The 25,909-nt window shown below is 31.7% G+C and overlaps 3 protein-coding genes across 10 annotated transcripts; 1 reads left to right on the top strand and 2 right to left on the bottom strand.

The window, feature by feature from the left end:
* Positions 1-2,972: 2,972 nt before the first annotated feature.
* On the bottom strand, positions 2,973-8,600 carry Ube3a (ubiquitin protein ligase E3A). 4 transcript variants are annotated; one of them, XM_083081558.1, is made up of 12 exons: positions 7,936-8,598; positions 6,930-7,065; positions 6,666-6,846; positions 6,158-6,523; positions 5,659-5,969; positions 5,346-5,552; positions 4,971-5,270; positions 4,705-4,905; positions 4,178-4,455; positions 3,836-4,052; positions 3,521-3,756; positions 2,973-3,443 (listed from the first exon to the last, which is right to left on the bottom strand). In XM_083081558.1, exons 1-12 carry the CDS (start codon positions 7,980-7,982, stop codon positions 3,323-3,325), a joined length of 2,601 nt encoding a protein of 866 aa, XP_082937684.1. In that variant the 5' UTR covers positions 7,983-8,598; the 3' UTR covers positions 2,973-3,322. The 4 variants fall into 4 exon arrangements, with proteins under 4 accessions (XP_082937684.1, XP_082937685.1, XP_082937683.1 ...); XM_083081559.1 differs by having other exon boundaries at positions 4,971-5,552; positions 7,721-8,600; XM_083081557.1 differs by having other exon boundaries at positions 4,971-5,552; positions 7,936-8,600.
* Positions 8,601-10,723: 2,123 nt separating this feature from the next.
* Positions 10,724-19,860, top strand: LOC145961446 (sodium- and chloride-dependent glycine transporter 1). 3 transcript variants are annotated; one of them, XM_083081620.1, is made up of 11 exons: positions 10,724-11,157; positions 11,852-12,051; positions 12,191-12,443; positions 12,547-12,705; positions 13,069-13,276; positions 14,302-14,473; positions 14,554-14,910; positions 15,126-15,335; positions 15,436-15,777; positions 15,852-16,086; positions 16,162-19,860. In XM_083081620.1, the coding sequence occupies exons 2-11, from the start codon at positions 12,007-12,009 to the stop codon at positions 16,326-16,328; spliced, it is 2,148 nt and encodes a 715-aa protein (XP_082937746.1). In that variant the 5' UTR covers positions 10,724-11,157; positions 11,852-12,006; the 3' UTR covers positions 16,329-19,860. The 3 variants fall into 3 exon arrangements, with proteins under 3 accessions (XP_082937746.1, XP_082937747.1, XP_082937748.1); XM_083081621.1 differs by having other exon boundaries at positions 11,839-12,051; XM_083081622.1 differs by lacking the exon at positions 11,852-12,051.
* LOC145961447 (transmembrane reductase CYB561D2) lies at positions 19,238-24,616 on the bottom strand. 3 transcript variants are annotated; one of them, XM_083081624.1, is made up of 3 exons: positions 24,421-24,616; positions 20,659-20,850; positions 19,238-20,285 (listed from the first exon to the last, which is right to left on the bottom strand). In XM_083081624.1, exons 2-3 carry the CDS (start codon positions 20,815-20,817, stop codon positions 19,764-19,766), a joined length of 681 nt encoding a protein of 226 aa, XP_082937750.1. In that variant the 5' UTR covers positions 20,818-20,850; positions 24,421-24,616; the 3' UTR covers positions 19,238-19,763. The 3 variants fall into 3 exon arrangements, with proteins under 3 accessions (XP_082937750.1, XP_082937749.1, XP_082937751.1); XM_083081623.1 differs by lacking the exon at positions 24,421-24,616 and adding an exon at positions 21,996-22,216; XM_083081625.1 differs by lacking the exon at positions 24,421-24,616 and adding an exon at positions 22,006-22,215.
* Positions 24,617-25,909: the final 1,293 nt, after the last annotated feature.

Genomic DNA, 25,909 nt, shown 5'->3' with positions numbered 1-25,909 from the left:
ATGTAGAAACAAGATGTTAATCGTTCTCCATTTTTAAGATCACTCCTCTTTTTATCGGATAATACCGGTATGTCACTCGCGTATCTGCAATTGAATATTATCGATTTATTTATTCGTCGCATTTTATCTCGAATTTTAAATTGCGATTTATTTTATAAAAATTCACAAGTAAATCGGTCGGTGAATTGTATATTCGCAAACATTACAGACCTCAAATGTTTGTTGAAATATTTTTGATATTCTATATTTATGTGATAATAATTATATCGCGCACGTATCTATTGAGAGCTTCGATTATTATATTATAAAAATTATACGTATCGCGATCAAATATTTCGCATATTATCGACTTATTTATTCGTCGCGTTTTCTCGTAAATTTTAAATCGCGATGTGTCTTATATTTTAATATTATCTTATAATTTAATCGTTGACTTATACATCGAAGCTTTGTCTATCTTTTCACGTCTTTGAATATTGTTTCTAATAGTCCGCGCAAAATGCGCTAGTAGTGCAAATACTTTGTTCTACAATCGAAGAAATGATCAATAATTTTATTAATGACTCTTTTGATCATGATTATTTACGTTTATACGTTATTTATATAAAACTAATTAAATTTTATTATTCTATGTCGATTATTAATAATAAATATCGCGTAATTAATCATCACTAATCAGTCTTGTCTGGTCTATGTAAAAATTTTTACTAAATTTTATATTATACGTATACTTTGGACACTTTCGTGTAATAAATTTTATTTTGTATTAAGTTTAAAATTATAGTTTATATTAAATTTGTATTATATTTTGTAATACATATTTCTAATGCATTGTATTTTATATATTCTGCATTAAATTTTGTAATATATATATTTGTAATGTAATTATTTTTATATTACATAATTTAATATTTTGTAATGTGTTTTTTATGTAATTGCAAATTAATTATAATTTACGTTGTATATATTATAATTATGTAATATATATTTTTTATATGTATTATATTCTCTGTTTAAAAACTCTATAAAAAAAAATAAATAAAAAAATTATTCCTCCTCAATTTTTCCTCCCCTGTATCTCCGCCTTAACGAAGGCATTTGCCAGGTGAGGAGGTTTCAGTACTCTCATGAACCTGAGAGCTATACCGGCGGTAACATACGCCGATATTCAAATAGTCTATTCTTATATTTAAAATCATTTGGACAACGTGGGGCACACATACATACACATATAGGTAAGTAATTTATAAAAATTATTTTTATAAAAATTATTATTTATCATATTTATATATTATTTTCAAAATAATGATTGTTATACTCTGGTGCTACCGGCATTTCGTGCACATAGCACGGAACTAAACCAGAAATTGTGCACATTATATATTACCCTCCGAGAACATTCATGGACATTGGCTTTGTAGTTCATGTCCACGTTTTCAATGTCCATAGAGGGAGTATCGCTTTCAGGGATTACCTAAAAACAGACCATGACATCTCTCAGTCTTCTCTCTGATCAAGTAAAGCTAGATTAGTATTGTTAAGGCCCTTGCACAATGCTAGGCAACAGGCAGTAGGAATAGGGAATAGAAACTATTCACCAATAAATATGCGAAATAGAAAATATTCGCCAATAGGAACAGAGAATAGATACTATTTCTGTTCTTATTGTGCAAGGGCCTTTAGGTTGATGGCAGAGAACGAGGCGTAAAGCCGGTTATACAATAGCTGTCGTAAGTCGGGTGTCGTAAAGCGTCGTCTACAATGGCCGTAGCATAAGGTTGGAGTCGTAAGAAATTGACCAATCACAGTTGATTATTCTCCTGAACTTCAACTGGGATTGGTCAATTTCTTACGACTACGGCCTTACAACCTTATGCTACGGTCATTGTAGACGACGCTTAAGAGTTGACCAATCGTATTCGATTATTCTTCTCTAAAATCAACTGTGATTGGTTAACTCTTACGACAGCTATTGTATAACCAGCTATAACCGGCTTACGACAGACGTAAGCGCTTACGTCTCGTTCTCTGTCATCAACCTTAGGCTGCGTTCGAAATTACTCCCAGCAACTCCCAGGTGGGTGAAGGGAAAAACTAAGGAAGAGATAGAGTGACCAGAAGATAACGATTTTGCTTTTTTGTTTCAAGAGCTTTATTGTCATGTGAATAACAATAAAACGATTGACAATGTCAGCCGTTGAAGAGAATGCTGTCTATTATATAAATGTTTATACAAATTCAATTTTTATTTGATACTATACTTGATCATCATGACGCGCGTGATGCATGAGAAAAATGTAGAAAGTTAAAGAAAATATACATATAAAAGCGCCATTATCTCACATCTTATTTTACAAAGAAAAAAAAGTCAAGGTGACATCAGTTCAATGTGTTTTTTGCAAAAAGATTATCTTCAGCTTTGCAGCATCAGGCATCAGATGCGTTTAGGAAGCTAAACGATAGCTATACATCTGTGACTGATTACAACTTTATGATATTATTATGTACAATCAAATCTTTTGTTTTTGCATATGAAAATTATATTTATAAATATAAATCAATTTTAATCTTATCTGCTTTATCTTTGAACCAAGTATTATGCAATTTCTTAACATCATAAATACATTAAATTGTTTACAAAATCAATGAAGTTTTGATACTTTGCGTTAAAATAACACAAATTAAATAAAAAATTGATGACTTGTGTTTAATGCATGTTAAAAAAAAGATTATTCAATTTAGCTTTGTTAAGAATAAGAAAAGAGTTCAATTCTATAAACTAACTCTCATCATCTAATGAAATACATAACGGCTGCAACCGTCGAGTTCCCGAAACGCATTCTGTTTTTGTTGACTATGTTTTGCTAAAGTTACATATTTATTTCTATAATGCGGTTTCGTTTGGTTTTCCGTATTTTTACACTTGCATTCATTTTTTGCACTTCTTTTCTCAATCATTTCGAAATGGCTAATGAAATCAATATTCATTATTTTTACTTCAATAGAAAAAGTACACAGTATGATACAAGCGATTCTTGCATGCAAGAATAGTTGTGAAGCGTTTTTCAAGTTATATCTGTTTTGTACAAAGGACTCAATCTCTCTCTTTGATTCGTTGAAGTATTTTAGAATGTTAGGAGCCTTTTGTTGTCAATTCATATTCACAACAAGCAATGTTTCCACGCACTGGCACAATTTTCAATTATTATGATAGATACTTCCAAGTATTATAGCTGTGATTAAAATGATAAAGGGAATCGAGTTTCATCATGTCGAATATAATTCGAAAGACTGGGGGAGAGAGGGGCGATGTGCAGCATGCTCATAACATGCCAAAACCCTTTGAATAATTAATCGCTTTCAATAAGCGATCTTGTAGTTTCTCTATTGTACTGTAATCCGGTAATAATAAAACATTAAAGCATGTGTGCGCGATTGGCAATCTGAAAATATATGTGTTAATTATATGCTAATTATATAAATAAAAATTAAAATATAAAATTAACGTTAATTACTTTACCTGTCGGAATCTGGACCATGTCTGGCAATGACCATTTTGAGCCTTGAAAGACCGCCGACCGGAACTCGATCGCTACCGGTAGTGAATTGAAGAAGCCTCCGTTGACTTTCAGGTGGTAGAGAATGCGCTACGCGCCAAAAGTTACGTACCGCTTCACTATCAACAGTATAGCCGCCTTCGTACTCCGTAGCTGCTTCCAGTTCGGCGAAATCGAATATTTTGCTTCCGCAAACAAGCTGCGCGCGTATCAAATATCGTGAGAATAATCGCCCGATATAACATTTACGCTATATCAACGATTGTATACGGTTATACCTGCTCAATTTCTTCGGGCCTGAAGAGTAATGCGAGCGGACTCTCGTCCGTTACCATCTGGAAGCCACGTCTGAAGGCATTAAATTGTCTCTCCACGGACTTGTTGAGCAAAAAATCCGCATAAAGATCGGCAAATTCCTTTTTATTTTCCTGTGTAACGTATAATTCGTCGCCGTTCTCTTTGAGTTCGTGGAACGATAACGATCCAAACACGTCTCTATAAAATGAAGATACAAATATTCAGACTCGCGTGCATAATTCGATTATTTCAAGATATTTTTTGTAATCTCATTGTAATTATATACCCATTCGTAACTCACCTGTAACCCATTCGTAACTCACCTGTAACCCACTCGGAAAGTTTGCATAAATGTCTCCGGCATATCATCTCCCGTATATTCCATTAATTCCTTCATCGTTCGATATAACGTTGGACTCCAATCCTCGAGATCCGCGAAAGCACCTTTTCTGCCTAGCAGTTTTCTGTAAACTACCATTGGAAAACGTACATCTAGAATTACATTGTTATAAATTGCTAAACCAAGAACGATGCCTATTAGCGTAAACTGCGCATCACTTTCAAACGATGTCGGATTGAACCATGTCATTTGTGTATCTTCCTGAAATAAAGAAGTGATCATATTTTAAAATTAAATTGTGATTATGAAAGGTGACTATATATATATGTGATTATGCATCTTTCCTCCACAAAGATTGAAATATAAAAAGTGAAAAATTATATTATAGAAATTAATGAATTTTTACAGTCTTAGCATTAAAAAAATAATGCTTGAACAAAAATAAATAAAAAGAAAAAAAAACAGAAAAATTACTTTAGCTTACTTAATTTAATTGAAGTGAGTTCTGACCTGGGTTGTGAACATGCCATAATCAGGATTAAAAATTTCTTCTACAACTAGTTGAAAAAATTCTTTAGATACACCGCCTTCATCGACACCTTGCTCTCCTTCAAATTCGACGACTAATTGCTTCTTCAAGTCGGATGGATTTTCCATGGCTACCATTTCCAATTCCACCAATGCATCATCTATCAAATGATCCCTCCTCACCTGTTTAAGTAAGAATGTAACTTTTATATTGACGTTTTCTATAATCGATCGCCTTATTAACAAACCTTTAATCTGAGATATGGATTGGTAGGTTGTCCGACAACAGTTTGTAAAAAACTCATACGTCGTTCGCTATACATTCTAATGCGATTATCATAATATAAACCCAAAGTTTTAGTGGCTGGTGTAAGAACAAAAGCATAATTCATAAAGCTAAATTTCATCGGTTCTTCACTCTTGTAATAAGCAAAATCTTTGTCCATCTCTATGGCATCGCTAAGTGGTTCATTGTAGAAATCGGTAAATGGTATGAAAGGTTTACGTGCGTCTAGTGCATTAATTCCTAATTCTATCGCTAATGCATCCTGAAATAAATATTTTATGTAACAGACAAGCAATGTAATAAATACACCTTCTGAGAATACCATTAGAGATAATACCTGAGGAATCTGTCCTGATATCGCTGATCGTGAAGTAGTTTTATCGCTGCTTGCCGATTCGGCCTCATCGCCCAATATCAACTCAGGAGGATCTAATTCTCCAGCCAACATACTCGCATAGTATAGAATTTTCATAACTTTTGTAGGTGCGGTAATGGTATCTGCATCTTGGACACAATAATCGCGCGTAAAGGACCCTCCTATTACCTATAACATAGTATTAAAGTTTTCAAAACTATGGGAAATAAAGATAGTGGTCATTTTAAAATTAATGAAAATGAAATCAGTGCTATTGAAAAAATAGGAGACGCACTTTGACAGTGATGAGTTCTTGAAGCGCCTGCAGAAGATTTGGAAGCCGCGATTTGCAGTGTTTGGCCCAAACACGTGCCAACTTAGCTTGAGCTACTATCGGTAAACAACTCAATGCTTTACATAACATATGGAGGGCTAATTCCAGATATTCGCTATTTCCGAGCATCGGAATTTCAAAGACAATGAGAAATACATTTAACAAACTGTCCATACTGTCCCAGCGTACTATGCGAAATACTCTTAGATCTAATTCTATGTCATCTGCCAAAGTAACTAATGCATTGACCAAAGCTGATTCAAATACTTCACCTAATTAAAATGAAATAGCATATATTTATCAATGACATTATATTTAAAGTCTTAAAATGCGTTCTTTATAAATTAATAATTATATACTAACGGTTTAGAAAACATAAAGAAACATTTAACTTTAATAATAAATGTAATAAATTAATTACATATAATTAAATATATTAGGTAAAATGATTTTTTCACACCTGGAAGAGACCAAAGTGCTTCGAAAGCTCTACGAACAGATGGTAAATCAACACTAGTATCATCATTATTAGGAACTGTAGGCGACGGATCACTGCTATCCTCTTCCTTATCTTCTCCTTGAAGAGATCGTACTGCTTCTTTATTTAAATCCGCAGGTGGCCTTAATAAAGTATCTGGCGCCCGTTCGAGAAGCGCCGCCAAAGGAGAATTACTCTTCTCAGTTTTTTGAAAGCTGAGACTTAATGCCTTTCCAGATGAAAACACCTCTCCCAAAGTACGAATTAATAAAGAAAATGAATCTTCCGCTTTACATTTTTCTATAATATCCAGAAGTTTGGCTTCTGTAAGATATGGCTCTTGTTTTCCTAATAAGAAATCAAAATGTTTCAAATTTACTTACATCTGTAAAATATAATCTACAATTACCATCTAGTTTTGCATATTGTCATAATTTATAATTTAACCTTTGAATCAAAGTCGAAGCTTCATTAAATCAACTTGAGATACCTTCATCGGAGCTCGTAGGATTAACGCTTTTTACAGGTAGACTCTTAGCTAACGATGTTTGCCCTGGCTCTATAGTAGTCCGAGCAACTTTACTAGGTTGTGTACCATCGCAAAGTCTCGCTTCTTGCGAAAATAATTGTATTGCTTGAGCAGCTGCTTGATTTGGAGTAAGATTAGTAACCTAGAACAAAACAGAATAAAATGCATAAGTAGGATATTATCCAATTCTTACAATAGCTGAACAAATGTGCTTTGAGGTCATACTTTGCCACTCGAGGCACAATGCTGATTGTCACAATGAGGGTTTCCACATCCATCCGTAAGTTGGTAAAAGTACCGTTCAATAAGCTTTTTTGCAGCTGCACGCTTCATGTCGCTGCAAGGACTCTCTGCTCTTACCCTATAAAGATGACAGTAAAAAACATATATAAAATATATGCAAAGAGCAGATAGTCATGCCTATTTATGATGGTCTTTACTTGCACAATTTCTGAAAATATATAATACATAGAGAGAAAATATTTGTTATAAGACTATATGTATCACAAAAATAAATGCTTATATATTAGAGTTTCGACATATAAGAAAGGTTTAACATTTATTCTTGTCTATCTCTGTTTATATAAATATAATCATTGCATTTTATATAAATATAATCATTACATTTTATATCTCAATATTGCGACAAAATATCAAAGCTAAAATTTTTGCAAAGAATAAAGATTGCTCGAGTCTTTCTTGAATGTGACATAAAAGTGCTAAGTGAACTTGGGAATTGTCTCGAGAATTATATGTTATTATACATATACATAATTCGCCAAGTCTGATGACACAATGTCGTTGCACCAAAACAAAGCGCTAATAATAGAGACTCTTGTAATTTCGCGATCTCATGATGAAGTTACGTCGCTCTCTGTATACGAGTTCTCTGTGTATAATCGAGCGACGATGAGCGAGTGAGAATTGAACAAATAAAAGAGGACCAAAAGAAATTTTTTAAAAGTTAAAAGAATTAAAAGAGATAGATAGCGAAAATCCGCGTAAATTTCTCATACAAAGACTGAATTCACCGATCGTAGGTTTCGACAATGTAAAATTTCGTGGTCGATACAATTTGGATTTTGGACACAAACGTCATCGCCGAGAAGGAAACCGTGCGTTTGCGTGACTCTTGGAACGAGAGTCTACTCTTGTCGGAGATGCATGACGGCGCATTATTTCAAAAGGCGTTTTGCGAGCGACACTAAGAACGCAACGACTCTCGTGACACCTGGAAACGTGATCTTCTCCAGGGTCCCCCTGACTCTTGGCGCTCATAGACCGTAAATCGTCGGAATTTTGCCTGTTTACTCGGCGATTGTGACAGGAAGTTGAATCTTGCCACCGTGCTTGTCACCGCACTCCGCGCAACAATATATATATCGCTGTCCACAGGTCCTCGTAAGCTGTTTGACTCACGACGACACTATACGTTTAATTTCTGCACACAAATTTTTCACCGTGTCCGAACGATCTTCGCGATTCCCCTCACTTTTCGCACGTCGGAGACACGAAAGTGGGAGTTATTAGAGACCTGCCAAGAACTAGAGGCAATAGGGAAACAGAGGGCAATGAGAGTGGGAGTGAGCGAGCGCGAGTAGGACAGAGAGAGAAGATGGATAGATGGAACTACGAGCGAGGAAAAGAGTCCAAGAGATGGATTTGTCCTCTCTCGCGTAGAAGGCACTCCGAGAGTCCGAGGATTCGGAGGTTTTGGAGGTTAGGAAAATCGACGATTCGCGAATTACGCGAGGGATCGATGTGACTCGACAGGCTCGTGGAATAAGGGAATACGCACGGGGAACGAGTCCTTGTTGTCCTCTTTTTTTCTTTTTTATTCTATCTATCAATGTCTACCGTTTACAATCGGCACCAACGAGACCACGAGTCGCATACGGCTCTCGACAAGGATGCGTTCGAAAATCTTACCTGTAGGATAGAGTAACGTTTAATTGACCAATCAAGAGAGAAGAAGCAGAGATTTCTTTGCTCGGATTGGTCAATTTAACATCATTTTAACTAGGGGAAAATTTTCGAATGCATCCTAAGTCCCGATCTACAATAGGTCGAATATTCTCTTCATACTTGATTGTGATTGGTCAATCTCTTAAGGCTTAAATTGCCTATTGTAGACCAGGCCTAATCCTAATCGTGATCGTGCGTTAAGGCCCTTGAGGCCATCACATATAAAATTCCATAAGCGCGTAAGACGTAAGCGTAAGGAAATCGACCAATCACGATCGAGTATTGGCCCCTCCAATTGGTCGATTTCCTTACGCTTACGTCTTACGTGCTTATGGAATTTTATGTGTGATGGCCTTTGCACAATGCTAGGCAACAGGCAATAGGAATAAGGAATAAAAACTATTCACCAATAAATACGCGAAATAGAAAATATTCGCCAATAGAAGCAGAGAATAGATACTATTTCTGTTCTTATTTACTATGCGCTTTTACCGTGCGATAAATCAGATTGTATTTCACGTCGCCATTTTGGCGGCAGATCTTTAATCCTTTCGTACCTCCGGGACATATATGTCCCTCCTACGAAAAAAATCATCTTTAAAAAAAAAATAATATTATTGACTTGGCTTGTTTTAAAGAAGAAGGTTTGAGCTACATGTAAAAAAATCGCGCACTTTGAAATGTAATGTTTACAATAAAATATAATTACCTGATTTTGCAAAAAATCAAACTTTTAGAGAGAGAGAGAGAAGAGTGAAGAATAACTGTATATTAATTATCGAAAAATCATAGAATTTAAACTTAAAGTTTTATTTATATGTGATCACAACTTTATTATAATAAATATTATAATAATTTATATGTGTAATCAAAATGTGCGCGAAGACGACGCGTGCGACGAGCATCCAAGTCTTACGGCAGATGCGCGGCTTGCAAAAAAAGTGTATAACTATATATTAAATAACATCTTCCTCATTTCTTCATTTCGATAAAAATAATATTTTAACTTAATTTAATAAATAACATACATTAGAAAGCGTTTTTTTTTTAATACATAATCTTATTTCAATTACGTTGCTCTCATTCGGAAATGTAGCATACAAAGAGTCACTCTACTCTATTTATGTTATTTTGCAGGTCTCTGTCAACATACAGTTGCAACCATTCTCGATCACTGCAGCATTTCTAAAAATTATACATGTAAAATGGCGAAGAAAGATGCATGAAAAAAATATTCACTGAACATTACGTAAGAAGACAATAATTTTCTATGGACAGAAATGGACAATATTATTCTATGGACAATATTCACCGGAAATCAATGAAAGATTCATCGTTAATTACCTGTTAATTGTGTATAGTTTCATAGTAGTGTTCAATAGAATTATGTAAGATTAAATGAAAAGCGAAATTAATGCTATTTCTTTCTTATTTATTTTCTGGGATTGAGTTTATAATAATTTATAATAAACTTACAATAAATTATTATAATTAATTTTTTAATTAACGGATTAACTTGTTCAATCAATTAATTATGCATAATTAAGATAGACTCCTTTATATGATATAAAATTTTCCTTACGTATATTATATATGATATAACTTTATAATAATATTACTTCCTTCAAGTCTTAAGAAACTTTTTATACAACACATTGCGGTTACTTGGAAGAGTAATTCGTTTTACACGTAAAAAGATTAATTCTTAATATAAAAAAATTTCCATCTTTTTTCTCGTAATGCTTATTAATAATGTCAATCTACAATTTATAAAAATTTTATGGATGAGTATAAAAGAATAGTTGACAGTAAAAATAATAGTATTAAAAAATGATATTAAATGGATTAATCTCTAAACTTCATCGATCTCTTCTCGTGAGTGCACATGTGCATCTCTCTTTCGCTGAAATTAATAAACTAAATGGAATAAATGATGATATATGATAGTACTGAGAAAGTGGCCCAAGTGAGAGAGAGCTACAAGGTTTAGGATGGAGCACAGCTCGCAGGAGCAGTAATATCGATCGATCTGAGTGGAGTTTGAGGCTCGCGACAGGTTTCGTCTGGGCGCGAAAGAGAGAGAGAATGAATAGGGTAGTGGGAATGTGAGAGTGAGCGGACAGGGTCGTGGAGAGGTAAAGAGGGTTGCAAATAGAAAAGCTCCCTTATAAGCAGACAGATAGGCCGGCGAGTTGCCCGGGCACGGATCGCTCCTTCAATCAATTTTCCACATCTGTTTGCCTCTCCTCGCATCTCCCGGCTGTTTTTCCAACTCCTTCTTTCATTCCCTTTTCGCGATCACAGACCTGCCAAGCGTGGCCTTGACATTTAGTGACAGTGTAAATCTGACCTTGGCAAAAGTATCTGTCAAGGCTGATAGGTAGATCGATAGTGTCAATCATCAGCTGACTTTACCGGCAACATGTCTGTGTTCCAACATGCTTGAATGAGTGTATGAATGTGTGCAATTTTAGTTGATAAAGACGTGGTAAGTGACATATATATGATAAAGATGCGAATGTGATATATAAATTCATGTTTGGTTTTGGCATCACTTTATTTTTATCTTAATTTAAGTAGTATTTTATCTCTTTCTAATTTTATCTTTATCTCTTTATAATTTTATCTCTTTCCGTATTTTGCATCGTAATATCAAATATTAATCAGAAAAAACACGTTAATCAATTAAAATTCGATTATACTTTAAAATTAATTTTTCACATTGAAAAAAGGAAGTGTATGTGTAACATATTTTTAATATTAAAAATATTTTACATATACGCTTCCTTTTCTCAATGTAAAAAAGGTATTTCTAATCAAACAAAAATAATTTTATATAATTTTTAGATTCATATTTATTTTAATTCAGTTGTATGAGAAAATTAAATTCCAATCAACGATCAATTACGTCATTGTTCTAGCGCGTATTTATCTCCTTGATGCTAATCCTATAATAACTTAATTAGAACGTTAATAATTATTATTCAATGATGTAGCGAATTTCGGTGTAAAAGTAACGGAAAATCGAGATGCGAACGTTTGTCTGCAAGCAAAAGTGCTTGCTTTTTTGCATCTTTTTTTCTTTAAAATAAAATTAAGCAGTTTATTGTATTTTTAATGCGATATAACATTAGAAGAATATTTAATGTAATAATATTCGCTAAAAAAGTTTCTACATATAGAGCATTCGAAGAAATGAACACGTAGAATGTTCATTCATCAAAGAGGACTAATTAGTACAATTAGCATTGAACTTTAATGGATCCGAGTCGGTAGTCATGAGAAAACGAAGAAACGATTGATATTGCGACAGCGATAGATCATATCGATGTAAAAAATGGAAGAGACATCCTCAAGAATACGTCCTTACCTGGACTGGGACGTAAGCCAGATTTATATTAATTTGAGGAATATCTGTCGAGTTTCATATATCATATCAATGCTCTTGCAAAATTATTCATAATAAAAAAGAACTAATAAATATTATAGAAAATATAAATAATAAATTAATTTTTTGATAGAATGACGATAAATACTCAGTGGCCAATAGTCAAGCGCCCTTGCAGGGCGGTGAAGATGATCACCCAGAACGCGGAACTTGGACAGGGAAATTCGATTTTCTATTATCTCTCTTGGGATATAGCGTAGGCCTCGGAAATGTCTGGAGATTTCCGTATCTCTGCTACTCGAACGGCGGTGGTGCTTTTCTGATACCATTCACCGTGATGCTCGTCATCGCCGGATTGCCTCTAATGTTCATGGAACTTTCTTTAGGTAGACGAAACAATGATACAATATCTTGATGATTTCTTAATGATTTTGTGATAAAATGAATTATTCGCAACCGGGATATATTGTCCTTTCTCCTATTCCACAGGGCAATATGCCAGTCTCGGACCAGTGGCAGCTTATAAGCAGTTTTGCCCCTTGCTGCGCGGCTTAGGATACGGAATGGTCCTCATTAGTTCCGTCGTAATGCTCTATTATAATTTAATCATCGCCTGGACGCTGTATTACATATTTGCCTCGGTTCTTGGTAAATAATTATACTGATAGGAAATTTTCTACACACATAACTGAATTTTACTTTTAAGATTTACTTTTAAAATTCTCTGATAAATTTTAAAAATTGATACCTTATTAGCAGAAATATTTAGGACTATTGTTGTACTAATAATATCAAAATTATAGATGATTAAAAAAATAGAATTTTTTTTAAGCTGAATTTTAGAAAAAATATAACTAATGTGCAAAATTTTATTTTATAGTAGATTTTGGTAAACTTAACTTTAATAAAATTTTATTTTGAAACTTAATTATAAAGATATATTCTAATTAAAATTTATAATGGTTGATAACTTTTGTAATTAATATTCTTTTATTTAAATTTTTTATATAGGTGGTTGGGAATTGCCCTGGAGTAAGTGCGAAAAAGAATGGAGTACCGAGGATTGTTTTATGCCAGATGCTGCTGAGGCTTGTGTCTCTCAAAACGCTTCTTATTTCAAAGGAAAATGTCTCAATTCAACTCAAATGACTGCGATGGGTTTGCTTATCGAGAACATAACTAGTGCAATCAAAAGACCGCCGGCTGAAGAATATTTTCAGTAATGACATACATTATATAAGGAATGAATATATTCAGTAATGAATCTTATGTTTTTTTTGACTTTATTTAATTTATTTTATCATTAATTTATTAATCACAGTGTTTTATCATTAATTTATTACTCTATTTCTGTATAATATTTATTGCATAATACAGTTATATTTATTTTTTTATCTTATGATGATCAGTCTTTTGCATATGTCTTGTCTCTTGCGAGTATGTCTTGTGCCCGTTTATTTCTAATAATAATAATAATAAGAATATAATTTTAGTTTAATCCTTTCGTACTTCCGGTTTTCCCAAAAAAGATGCGTTTCATATGAAGTTTTATAGATTTTTGGTGCTGGTTCCAAATTTACTATCAAAATTCAAAATGGCAGATTCAAAATGGCGACCATGAAAAGCTTAAATATCAATATATTTAAAATATGAGCTTAGATTTTTTTTTTAAATATATATTATGATTTTTCTGAATGTATATATACACACACACACGTTCGACTCGTGGCGTTGTTATACATTTTTTTTTGCAAGCCTTGTATCTGCCGCGTCGTCTTACTTCGCGCACACTTTAATTACACATATAAACTATTATAATATTTATTATAATAAAGTTGTAATCACATTTAAATAAAACTTTAAGTTTATAATAAGTGCATAAATTCTATGTTTTTCCAATATAATATGCATTATTCTTTATTCTCTAAAAGTTTGATTTTTTGCAAAGTTTAGATAATTATATTTTATTGTAAACATTATATTTGAAAGTGCGTGACTTTTTTACATGTAGCTTGAACCTTCTTCTTTAAAACAAGCCAAAGTAAGAGTCAATAGGATTATTTGTTTAAAAGTTATGATTTTTTTCGTAGGTGGGACATATATGTATGTCCCGGAGGTACGAAAGGGTTAAAATATGAAATATTAGTTTGCAATGTTAAATACATAATTTACTCTCTTGTCTAGAGACAACATTTAAATAAGAAATAAAAGATATACAAAGAAAATATTTTTTCATCTCTCTAGCAATCATGTATTGGGAATTAGCAATGGGATTGAGGAAACTGGATCGATTCGACCATTCATGGCGGCTAGTCTTTTTCTAGCGTGGATTATCGTGTTTCTTTGTTTGAGCAAAGGCGTGCAAAGCTCAGGCAAAGTCGTATATTTCACCGCTCTTTTCCCATACGTCGTTCTGGTATGTCTGTAATTAACATGTAATTAATAGTAATTTAGCGTTTTTTTTTTAATAAAACAATCATATATATTTTTCCGTAGGTCACCCTTTTTGTTCGTGGAATTTTACTTCCTGGCGCTAACGAAGGGATACTTTTCTATCTCACTCCCGATTGGAAAAGATTAATGTCTGCCAAAGTATGGGGAGATGCCGCGGTACAAATCTTTTTCGCTTTGAGTCCAGCCTGGGGAGGTCTGATCACTTTAAGTTCATACAATAAATTTACCAACAATTGTTACAAAGACTCTTTGATTGTGGCGATTAGCAATATCGGGACTTCCTTCTTCGCCGGCCTCGTCATCTTCTCGGTGATCGGTTTCCTTGCTCATGAGCTCGATGTACCAGTGGCATCAGTGGTAGATGAAGGTGCTGGTTTGGCGTTCATTGTTTATCCAGAAGTAATTATCAATGATATAGTTAGATCTTAATTCATTATAAAAGCCATGCGCATTTTTTTTTGCATCTTTCATCTATAATATCCATTTATGCTGAATAAAGAAATTAAATTGAATCAGATATGTGGTTTTTTCATCGACTTTTATTGGTGTATTATATTGATACTTGAATATGTTCCAAAATATGGGAATCATCAATGGTTCTTTATAATTCGTAGGTTGTGGCTCGGCTACCCGTTGCGCCTGTTTGGTCGCTATTATTCTTCATCATGCTACTTACTCTGGGTCTCGATTCACAATTCGCTCTCATGGAAACTGTTACTACGGCGATACTCGATGGCATTCCAGCATTAAGAAATTATAAAATTTGGGTCGTTCTAGGAGTTGCAATAATTGGCTACGCCGGAGGCATCATTTTCACCACCAACGTGAGTCCCATCCAGTTTCTCAAATGTAGAAGAAAAATTGTCTTCTTCTATAGCTTTTGGGATACACGCCATTGAAACGACTTACATTTTTTTCTCATAGGCCGGGATGTACTGGCTACAATTAATGGACAAGTACGCTGCCAATTGGTCCGTTTTGTTGATCGCTATAAGCGAATGCATCCTCGTGGCATGGATATACGGAGCGGATCGTTTTCTAGACAATGTTCAACAAATGATTGGGCCCCGAGGTTGCTTATGGAGATTTTTCTGGACGTGGATGTGGAAAGTTATCACACCCGCCGCATTATTCTTCATCCTCTGCTTTAATTGGGTGAAATACGAACCAGTCACGTATGGAAGTTACATTTATCCAAAATGGGCAGATGTATTAGGCTGGGTTATCAGTATGCTTCCCGTTTTGGTCATTGTCGGTTTAGCTATAGTAAGTTGCGAGACGATCTCTTTATTTAAACACAGAATTATAGGGACAAATATTTTATACGAAAAATAATTTAGGGTCAGCTAAAAGAACAGCGCGCGCAATCAGCTTACGACGATGAAGATGACGAAGATGACAATGATGACGATGACCTCGAGAACAGCGAGTCTTACGAAAAAGCAAAGAGAGGAAAAGGCAAAAATAAAAATGTATGGAATCGCATAAAAATATTGTTACAACCAACATCCAACTGGGGTCCATCGCAAAATTCTTTCACACCCTCCAAAACTCTGACTCGTACACCTTCCTCAGGTAATGATTTTTCGTTATTTCGAATGCCAATGATTATGGACATGAAATTATAATATTTATACTCCTGTCTTAAAGGACCTCCGGGAACATATGATTCGGTACGAGATACGATTATTTTGGTGAACGGTCAACCGATGATGGTACAACCGCCCAGCACCGTCCCCACTACTCAAAAACTTCCCGGACCATCGATTCTTAAGAATTCTAGTAAAACCGATCTAATAACCTCGCAGCAGGTATGATATGGCATGTTTGTTTTACGTACAATAATATAAACTTTAAATAACCATTTCGAAGATAGAGTGTGTCCAATGTAAGTCTAATTGAGGATAAATATTCTCACATGATGTTGGCAATATTAATCATGATTGTCAAATGATATGAAAATGGTATGAAATCATATGATATGAATTATTTTATTGTGTATATAATTTATAAAATTTATAAGTAATATATAATTATATAATTTATAAAGAATATATCTTAACTAGTTTTTCATAAATTGTTAAAAAATGATATAACTTTTATTAAATTTAATCTTTTGATTATAAGAATTATATAATTTAATCGATTGATTATTCAAAACGGCCTTATTAAACATATATAAGCTCAAATTTTTTATCTTTTTCGTAATAAATTAAGATTACAGTACATTTTTTTGCGATGATAAGTAAACTGACATTTCTCGTTAATCAAGTAATTTCTTGGTAATAATAGCAAAAGTTGAATAAAAAATTAAATTAATGTTAAAAGTTTTTGGCCAAAATGTGCCCAAAAATATAAGTATTTGTACAAAATTAGTTAGTGATTAAAAGAGATTGAAAAAAATGTAACATCGATGTATTATGATATAATGATTCATTTCATAATACATAAATCAATATTTATTTGTAAAGATTGTTAATTATTTTAATTATGCAATTTAATTATGAAATAGAAAAAATTAGGAGTTATTATGCATGAAAACGAATTTACATTTAGCAAATAGAGAGATGAAATTAATAAAGATAGAAGCGCGTAAAGATACTGAAACCGAAAAGAAAATTTAATGTATACTAATCTCTTGCACAGTACATGTATCGTCAAAAGTATTCAATATTTATTATACTGTACGTATCTTTTCAATGTGCAACAGTTTTCAGGGAATAGGTTATAGATATTTTGGATACGCAATCAGTAAAAGATGATAACGAATGGAGAAGTAGATACAAGAAAGTTATAAAATGTATTATAATTAGTGAATTTCGTGAAAGAAGCTAATATAAACTTATCGATGAGTATATAGTAGTGCAATTAGCAGAAAAGATTGAGATTCTTTATTTTAATGCGAAATATTTTTCGAATAATATTAAGTGATAAACTAGCACACACACACAAAAGATTGTATACCTCAACTATTACTATAATTAAAAAAAAAACTATTGATGCCTTAAGACAATTTTTTTTTCAAAGAAAGATCGATTTTGAAATGAGTTAAAAATTCATAAATAAAAAAATAGCCTTAGTTTTGAATATATTTGAATACATGTATAAATTTAGATGCACATATATAGATATGTTAATTATCTAAAGCATGTCTTGTTCAGGATAACTTTTACTATTTTATATTATGCATAATCTTTGACAGAAATCGACTTTTCAAACTTTTGTTTCTTTATTTTTTAAAAGATTTTCTCTCTTCTCTATAAAATGATAGATAAATCGAAAATCAAATCTCTTATAAACGTAATCTTTGTAATTGAAATAAAAAATTAGAAACCTAAAGATTTTAGAGAATGTGCAGCGGAAGTAAAGGAACATTTGAATGATTCCACAACTAAAGCTAATACAGTCTCTAAATTATATGAATACACGTTCAATTGCAATATAAAATCATTGTGAATTTTTCACTTTAGGTTATACAAGTTTGTACAACGTACAAACACGAAAGTAAGGAAAAAGAATGTGTTTTGATAAGCTGAAAATTTCGAGAAAGTTATAGCCAATATGTGTTACACTATGAAAGTGCCGTTAGATCTACGATTGCTTCTCTCTTTGAATCAATCTCTCATCAGAGCAGTTAAATGTTTAATAATATTAATGTTTTTAGAATGTACACAAAAGTTACCTGATGTATGGCACAGCCTTCTACTAATGGTTATTAAAAGCATCTCGCCGTGCAAACAAAAATAATGATAATTAATAATATTAGTCACTGGTTCTCTCATACCGGCCAAGTCAAATAGTTGACTGTTCTAATAATAAGTAGGATTAAGAGCAATGAGCATTGAGAACAGTAACAATGCGGTGATAATATAATATCAACATTATTAAATTCAATCGAGTTATTTTTGAAAATAATTTCAAATGTAAAAAAAGAAATACTAAAAAGAAACTACTACAAAGAAAATCTGATATGCTACATTTTTTTGCTTACATAAGATTTCTGTTTTAATAATTAATTTTACAAATAATTTTGAGAATTTTACAGATTGAATTTTTACATTGAAATAAATAAAAAAGGACAGATTTCTCTATTTTGCGTTATACTTGTCAAGTACTTGAAAAAATTATCATCGCATGATGTTACGGTTTTAATTGTATCATTACGAGCAACCAGTAGAGCGAACAGTACAAAATAATGTGTCCTAATAATAAAACGTAATAATAAAACATGGAAAAGAAGCTTTTCTCTCTTTTTTTTTTTAAAGAAAAGCTTTTTTATAAAAAAAAGAACAGATAGTAGAAAAAAAGAGCTTCTACTCAAAATTATTATATTCGAGAATAAATTTATGCAAAGAACGCGTTTCTTCGATCAGTTGATTCGCGCGATTATCTTTAGAACAAATATTTTCTGTAAGAAAGCGGTATTGTAGAACTAAAGTACTGATGTTTTAATGTAAAACAGTTATATATAAACTTAAAAAATAGCATACAATCAAGACACAAGGATGCCTTGAATAAATGTACAGGGAAGAAAGTTATAGTGAAACAAAATAAAAATGATTCTATCCCGAAGACAAGCGAGATTGTATGTATGTGTTTACATATTGTTGGATAATCTTATATAATTTTATGGAAATAAAAGAAGATGAAGGAGAAGGAACTGAACTTTCCAAGTGAAAATCATTAACAGTTCAAAAAAGTTATTACGTGTAAATTAAAGGATACATAAAGATGAAAAAATATATATCAAATAAATACATTATGTTATTATATATGTACATTATATTATAAAAAAAATATATATATATATAGCATTATACAAATATACATATGCTTATATGTATAAATTTATAATGTGCGAGATAAATGTATATGATGCGTGTGTAATCAATAAAATATTGTTATCCAAGTGGTGTCAACGATGCGCTATCGGGTCTTTTTCGCCATGATTGATTTCGCTGACACAGGTTGTGATATTTCTTTCTTCATTATTCATATCAATGAACATTTTCCGAGGGGATCGGTGAAACGTAACATTCAGTTAACAAGATTAGTTCTATAATCTTTGGCTTCTCGCTATTCTATTGGATATTTCACGAGGATTACGTCGAGAACAAGACACCCAATTTTTATATCATTAGTTAATCATTAGTTTTTCGATATAATTAGATCGATCGAGCGTATCTTGCTTCTTGAGGCAATAACTTCTCACATTTCTTGATTTGTCTCTCGAAACACAAGATTTTTGTCAGTTACGTATCGCTCGACGGTGGTCCAAATATGACTCTGCACCTCGAAAAAGCGCCGAGTATCGGTTTGACGAGTATCAAGAGACCCGCGAAAAATAATGACGCGAAGATCAAGTCCCTTCCCGTGACGGTGCCGGGCCACCATTTGGAATAGGTCCCATTGATGAGAGTCGCCAGTAAAAGTACAACTATGCCGATGCCGCCGCAAGCATGAGCGACCTTGATGAGCATCGGTCTAACCCGCGGATAGATCCATACCGTGTTGTTCGCCAGGATTCCGAAAGAAGCGGTCAGAAAGGACAATATAATCGTTACTAGGCCCAATTGTGAGTGAGTCGAGGCGAAATGCTTTTTATGGTTGTTGAACTTGTTGACGATAATGATGATGAAGCCGATCCCGATTATAGTTAGACCTATCGTATGTAGAATCCAGTGTATTGTCACTCGGTTACGCCTGGGCAATCTTGAAGCAATGTACGCCTCACCGGAGACGCTGAAGACAGCTTCTGTGATCAGAAGACCGACCTTCGCACAAGAAAAAATATCGAGAATTATTAAATTATAATAAACTTTGCCACAAAAAGATTAAAACACATTGCAGTAAAAAAGATTCTCTTCTCAAATTGTTATCCCCACTTTTATATCAATAAATGTAATGATAGAACGTTATTATTTTTCTGATAATTTTGAAAGATGTTTTAATTTTTTATTTTTACGAAAAAGAAATAAATAAATTCTAAATTTCTACTTATTACAACTTTTTAAAATATTTAAAGTAATTTAATTATTAATTTTAAATTTTATCGAATTGGTTTTCGTATTGTAATCATAAAATATGAACGCTCTAACTGTCAAATTTCTTATTGTATCTTCCATAGTATATTATATTGACACTTACTCCAACAGACATGCAAATCGGATGCCAAGAGAAGAAACTGTAATGTCCAAAGGCAACTACCAGGATATATATCACAGGAGCCACAAGTAGAAAATGCGTCAGAATCGAAAAAGCGAGCGTAATGACGCTCGGAGACCCTTTGTTACTTTCAGTGCTCATGTCGAGAAGAAAACGATGAAGTTTTTTTGATACCTGAAGAAAATGAAACTCTATTAAGAAATGTAACAGTGGATCTCTATCTATATAAATATGTAAACAAACATGTAAAAAGAGAAGAGTAAAATTAAATAAAATTAAATTTTACAAATATACTCTCTAAAAGTGAATCAGTGAAGATATCACTAATTTAAACAGTAAAATAAGATTTCACTGAGAATCAATGAGTGTTTTACTGATCTTCAGTGGAAACGCTTATTTTTTTGTTATTTTATCTTATATCTCACTGATTATGGTCAGTTAAAGTAAAATTCACTGTAAAACCAGTAAATTTCACTGTAAAACCAGTAATCGCAAGTTCGTTTACCGCTACGATCGCTATCTCTCTCGTATTTAGTTTTAGTCATAAGAATTATATAAAGTTTGCAAAGAGTGACAGATAAAATTAGAAATATTACTTCGATTTAATTTCTGATACAATCTCAATAGAGACGCTTCAGATATTAAATCGATCTTATAATAAGTCGGACAAATAAATGTCTGGCGACTTAATGAAAATTATTCGTTCGTTATCTATTTAAAATAACAAGTTCGATATACATGTAATATAAATAAAATAAAATTTTTAATATAATAAATATTTAGTAAATATAAATAAAATTTTTAATTTTATATGAAATATAAAAGAGAGATAGAGAGATAAATTGTAGTTTAATATTACTGATAATAACGAAAGAAATATTACTGATATTGAGAAATATTACTGAGATATTACTGATTGAAACAGACAAAATTATTAACTGATTCTTTCAATAAAATATCACTGATTTACAGTGCTGTACTTATAACTGCTATAATCAGTGACTATTTACTGTTTTTCAGTGATAATACACTGATTCACTTTTAGAGAGTAAAGAAATAAAATATAGATAAATAGATAAATGTATAGATCTTCGCAAAATAATTTTCTTTTAAATCTCCATTATCATGAGAAAAATTTCTTCTTGCCTTAATCTTTTCCTGTTATTTAATAAGAATGCAATTCATTTGCAATTCATTTTTTAAATTAATATTTTACGATACTAGTTTGTCATGTTACAGATTTTATTCTGTATAATAGGTTGAGAGAAACTCTCTCTCTCTCTTTAAAAAAAAAAACGCTAAAGTTTGGAAGAACGTACCACTACGTACATAACCGTAAAGTTCTATGGGCGTCGTGCAAGCATCTTTTTACGTAATTCTTCGCAATTATTACGAGCGTTTGAATGCATGTTGCATGATTCATCCTCAATTGCACGACATGATTTCTCGCGTTTTTAAGAAATATATCTATCTTTTCTATTCCTGTTATCTTAGTTTATCTAGTTAAATTTGAATGTTATGCGCACGCGCATATGTATGTACGTCAGCTCAATTAAATGAAACGTAAACAAAAACTTAATTATACACACATATTCACATTAACATAAACAAATGATAATTTTTTTATCTCTCTTTCTTTCTCAAATATGTTCAGAACTTATCAATTTCGAGACACGTAGCTGATAAATCACAATTTTATTAAGATAAAGAAAAAATCTCTCTTAAAATTCGAATTCTATTTCAAAAAGTAATTTTATTGTGATATTTTATATTATTACATAAAATATATAATCTCATGAGAGATATATAATTCTCTGGCACGACGTAACATGCGTTAAATTAATAATAAGAGTTTTATGCTGATAAAAACATTGCTATTTTCTAGACAAAAATAGGCGATGAGTTAAAAGTGATAGGCACTTATTAAGCAAGATGATATTACTAATTAAGCGATAAAATCCAAGTCTTGAGAGGAATTAATTTTGTTAACGATTTGATAAATATCAAAGAAAAATGCATGTTGAGTAACGATACAAAAATGTCATTCGGTTTGCTGTTGATTGTGGAATTGTAGAGTGCATTTATTCCTGCATTCCGACAGCTTCCGACAGCATAAATATTAAAATTAACGATAACCAGAAAGAAGGATTTACATGGTACTATCTGCAAAACTCTTTTTAGAGAATGTTTTATTTGAATTATTCGCGTTTCAATGTATCAGATTGATTTAAAAAATACATTTTTTAATACCATAGAAAAATATATAAGAATAAAATAAATAATTTTTTTATCAGTATAATACTTATTTACAAAATTAATAATATTTTTATTAATAAAAACAAAAAAAATAAAGTTTAAATAATTTGAATAATCCTGACAGTTTAAAAAAATAAATCAGTAACAGTGTATTTAATATTAGTACGTTTTTATTGATCAATATTAAAAGAAATAACTTAAAATACAGATTTAAATATAACTAATGTAAAATAAGGAGAGACAGAGATAATTTCTTCAATATTAAAGATATTAATAAATTTATCTAAGTAAAAAACATATTTTTAACATGATAAAAGAAATGAAGAGAAAACAACATTCATCATAAAATTATCATATTTTTGAAAATATTTGTGAAAGATGTGTGTAACAACGCAAAAGAAAATATATTTGTTTCGTTTTATAAGCTTATATAACCTTGTATTACTTATGTTTTTAATTGCATATAATATCAAGGAAACGCATTTCTTTGCAGTAGAGAGACTTTGTATATATAAGAGACAAACCAATTTTTCAATAAATGTGTGACTTTTATTTAATATAACAAAAAAAATAAAACTTATTACTAGTTAATACTAACATAACACTACAAATTGTGTGATTATAAAAATTCTTTGTACAGCTATCTATTAAATTTTATGTACGTCGATAAAACGTTTTATCTTTAAATCAATGTGTTTCTAAAATAAAAAATGTTCAGTTCAATATAAATAGGCAATAATGTAATATTATATTTTATTGATATATACTGTCTAATATAATATATATAATTTCTAATTTTTATATATAATGTAATATATATTCTCTTATTTAGAAACAATAAACAATTGAAAAAATATAATTTCCAACATTTGTACTTTTTTCAATCATGCAAAATTAATAATTTTCACTTGACGATTATTTTATATGATTTTTATCAATGAAATATAAAAATATAAAATGTGTAAGCGCTGTTTTGTTTTAATTACAGATAATTTATTAAATAGAGGATAGTAAATATTTTATTGAAAAGCTAACCTTTCTTTAACAAAAATTTGACTTGTGTAGCATTTAAAAAAATTTTTATTTTTAATATTAAATTTAAATATTTCTGTTATTTAATTAATTAAATTAATTTATTAATTTATTTATATTTATTAACATTATTGATATAAAATGCCCATAATATTAAGTAAAGAATAAAAAATTTTACTGTTTAATTGTATTTATTTTAACTGACCGAATTATTTTCTATTATTTGCAACTCGAAAACTATAACATTAAAATCAGAAATGCTCGAAATGTCAAATGTATTATGAGATACCATTAGCTAATTTTTTATTTTCCTTTTTTCTCTAAGACAGTTTAATAATATATAACAAAATATTAATAAAATATTATTATTCACCATATTTCCTGATATTATATGGAAAACACTCTTAGACAATTCCTACGTGAAAGTAAACGAACGTCTATATCTGTTCAACTCACCGCGAATACCGTTCGACTGCCGCATAAAGTTGTCACTCGTCTTTAAAGAGAAAATATCGTTGGAAAAAAAACCTAAATAGAAATCCACTTTCGAACCTTTCGTCCGCGTGAAACAACGAATCGAGCTCGCACGCGCGTGTTTACGATACGACTGAGCGTCTGGAATATGGCGATCTAGGTTGTGGATGCGTGGATCACTCATTATCGTGGCGTCGGTGGCCGATGAGGAAACATTGCCGACAGTATCGGACTTACAATACCAAAATATACGGCGCGTTGTCGGATTACTTTCAGTCAGGGATTTCTACGCGAGATATCACGCTCCTTCGTCTTCCTAACGTCTAAATATTTTTAAAAATCTCCCTCGCTTCGTCACTTTTTGCGTAAAACTTTCCGACATAGAACAACGAATAATGCAAGAAAATAGAATTATTGGAGAATTGTTTGCCGAGGGTCCGAAAGAAAGGTGCTCCGAGATTGCGGCCTTGGTGCGAGCAAGCACGCAACACACGCGCACGTTCCGATCGCATAAGCACTCGTAAGGCGCAAGTATGCACGCTCCATAAATTTACAAGGCATCCCGTGCATAATGCAGTCAAAGAAATCGAGAACTAACATAGGAAACACTTTATAATGCACTTTATATAACTTCTCAATCTGATGTGTATCTCTGAATTTTTTCTCAGAGCTGCCAATTACTCCTCTTTTTAAAGAGAAAATTTAGATATTTATTTTGTGGGAAGAACACAAATTATTTCATTTCAAATTACATCATTTTCAATATTTTGTTAGCAATTAAAATGATTTTTCCTTCATGATATATTATGGCCTTATTATAAATATTTAATATAATTTATGTAATTTATTCATATTAAAATTACAAGTCATCTGTATATACACAGTGTTTTTTTAAGAAGTCATAAGTGTCAGCTGATTAGGAGCTCACAATTAGAAGCTGTCAGATAAGATTATTAATTATGGCTTTTTTTGCATGACACAGAATATGAGTTGAGCTCATTGATTCGGCATTTAAGCTATAACTGCGATAACCATCACGATATTATGTACACTCGCTGAAAATTAATACGCTTGAATTTGAATAATAATGCCTCAATAAACTGTTTCCTTAATTTTATAAGTAGAATCAGTACGTTTTCTTTAATATGATTTTATAATTTTATAATCTCTTTTAAAGATCAACTGATGATCGATATTTCTTCAATCTCAGAATAAACTGGACGATTTATATAAATATCGAAATTTTCTGCATGACGTTTTAAAACGTTTTTAATATGTAAATATCGTTTTTTATATTACCTTTTATTATATTACCTGTATATATAATTATATTGCACACACATATAAAGTCAAACATTTTTTTTATTCATAATGCTATTAGATAAAAAGCAATCTGACAGATTAAAGCGGCGTCACGCACATTTGCGCACGTGCAGTGATGCATGTAACGATAGCTACAGCTGTTGTGTGT

Source organism: Camponotus vicinus, unplaced genomic scaffold (genome assembly GCF_025532165.1).
Source record: "Camponotus vicinus isolate PSW18456_S1 unplaced genomic scaffold, iyCamVici1.0 SCAF_11, whole genome shotgun sequence".
NCBI lineage: Eukaryota > Metazoa > Arthropoda > Insecta > Hymenoptera > Formicidae > Camponotus > Camponotus vicinus.
This window is presented reverse-complemented; position numbering and strand designations above follow the sequence as displayed.

Bases quoted from the DNA above. Each gene is read 5' to 3' on its own strand.
- Ube3a (XM_083081557.1), bottom strand. From the start codon at position 7,982: ATGAGCGCCAAGAGTCAGGGGGACCCTGGAGAAGATCACGTTTCCAG. The intron at 6,847-6,929 runs GTATGACCTCAA...GTTTTGTTCTAG, and splicing joins ATTGTGCCTCGAGTGGCAAA to GTTACTAATCTTACTCCAAA. The intron at 5,970-6,157 runs GTGTGAAAAAAT...CATTTTAATTAG, and splicing joins AGCACTTTGGTCTCTTCCAG to GTGAAGTATTTGAATCAGCT.
- LOC145961446 (XM_083081620.1), top strand. From the start codon at position 12,007: ATGGAAGAGACATCCTCAAGAATACGTCCTTACCTGGACTGGGAC. The intron at 14,911-15,125 runs GTAATTATCAAT...TATAATTCGTAG, and splicing joins CGTTCATTGTTTATCCAGAA to GTTGTGGCTCGGCTACCCGT. The intron at 15,778-15,851 runs GTAAGTTGCGAG...AAAATAATTTAG, and splicing joins TCATTGTCGGTTTAGCTATA to GGTCAGCTAAAAGAACAGCG.
- LOC145961447 (XM_083081623.1), bottom strand. The intron at 20,286-20,658 runs GTAAGTGTCAAT...TCTTGTGCGAAG, and splicing joins CGATTTGCATGTCTGTTGGA to GTCGGTCTTCTGATCACAGA.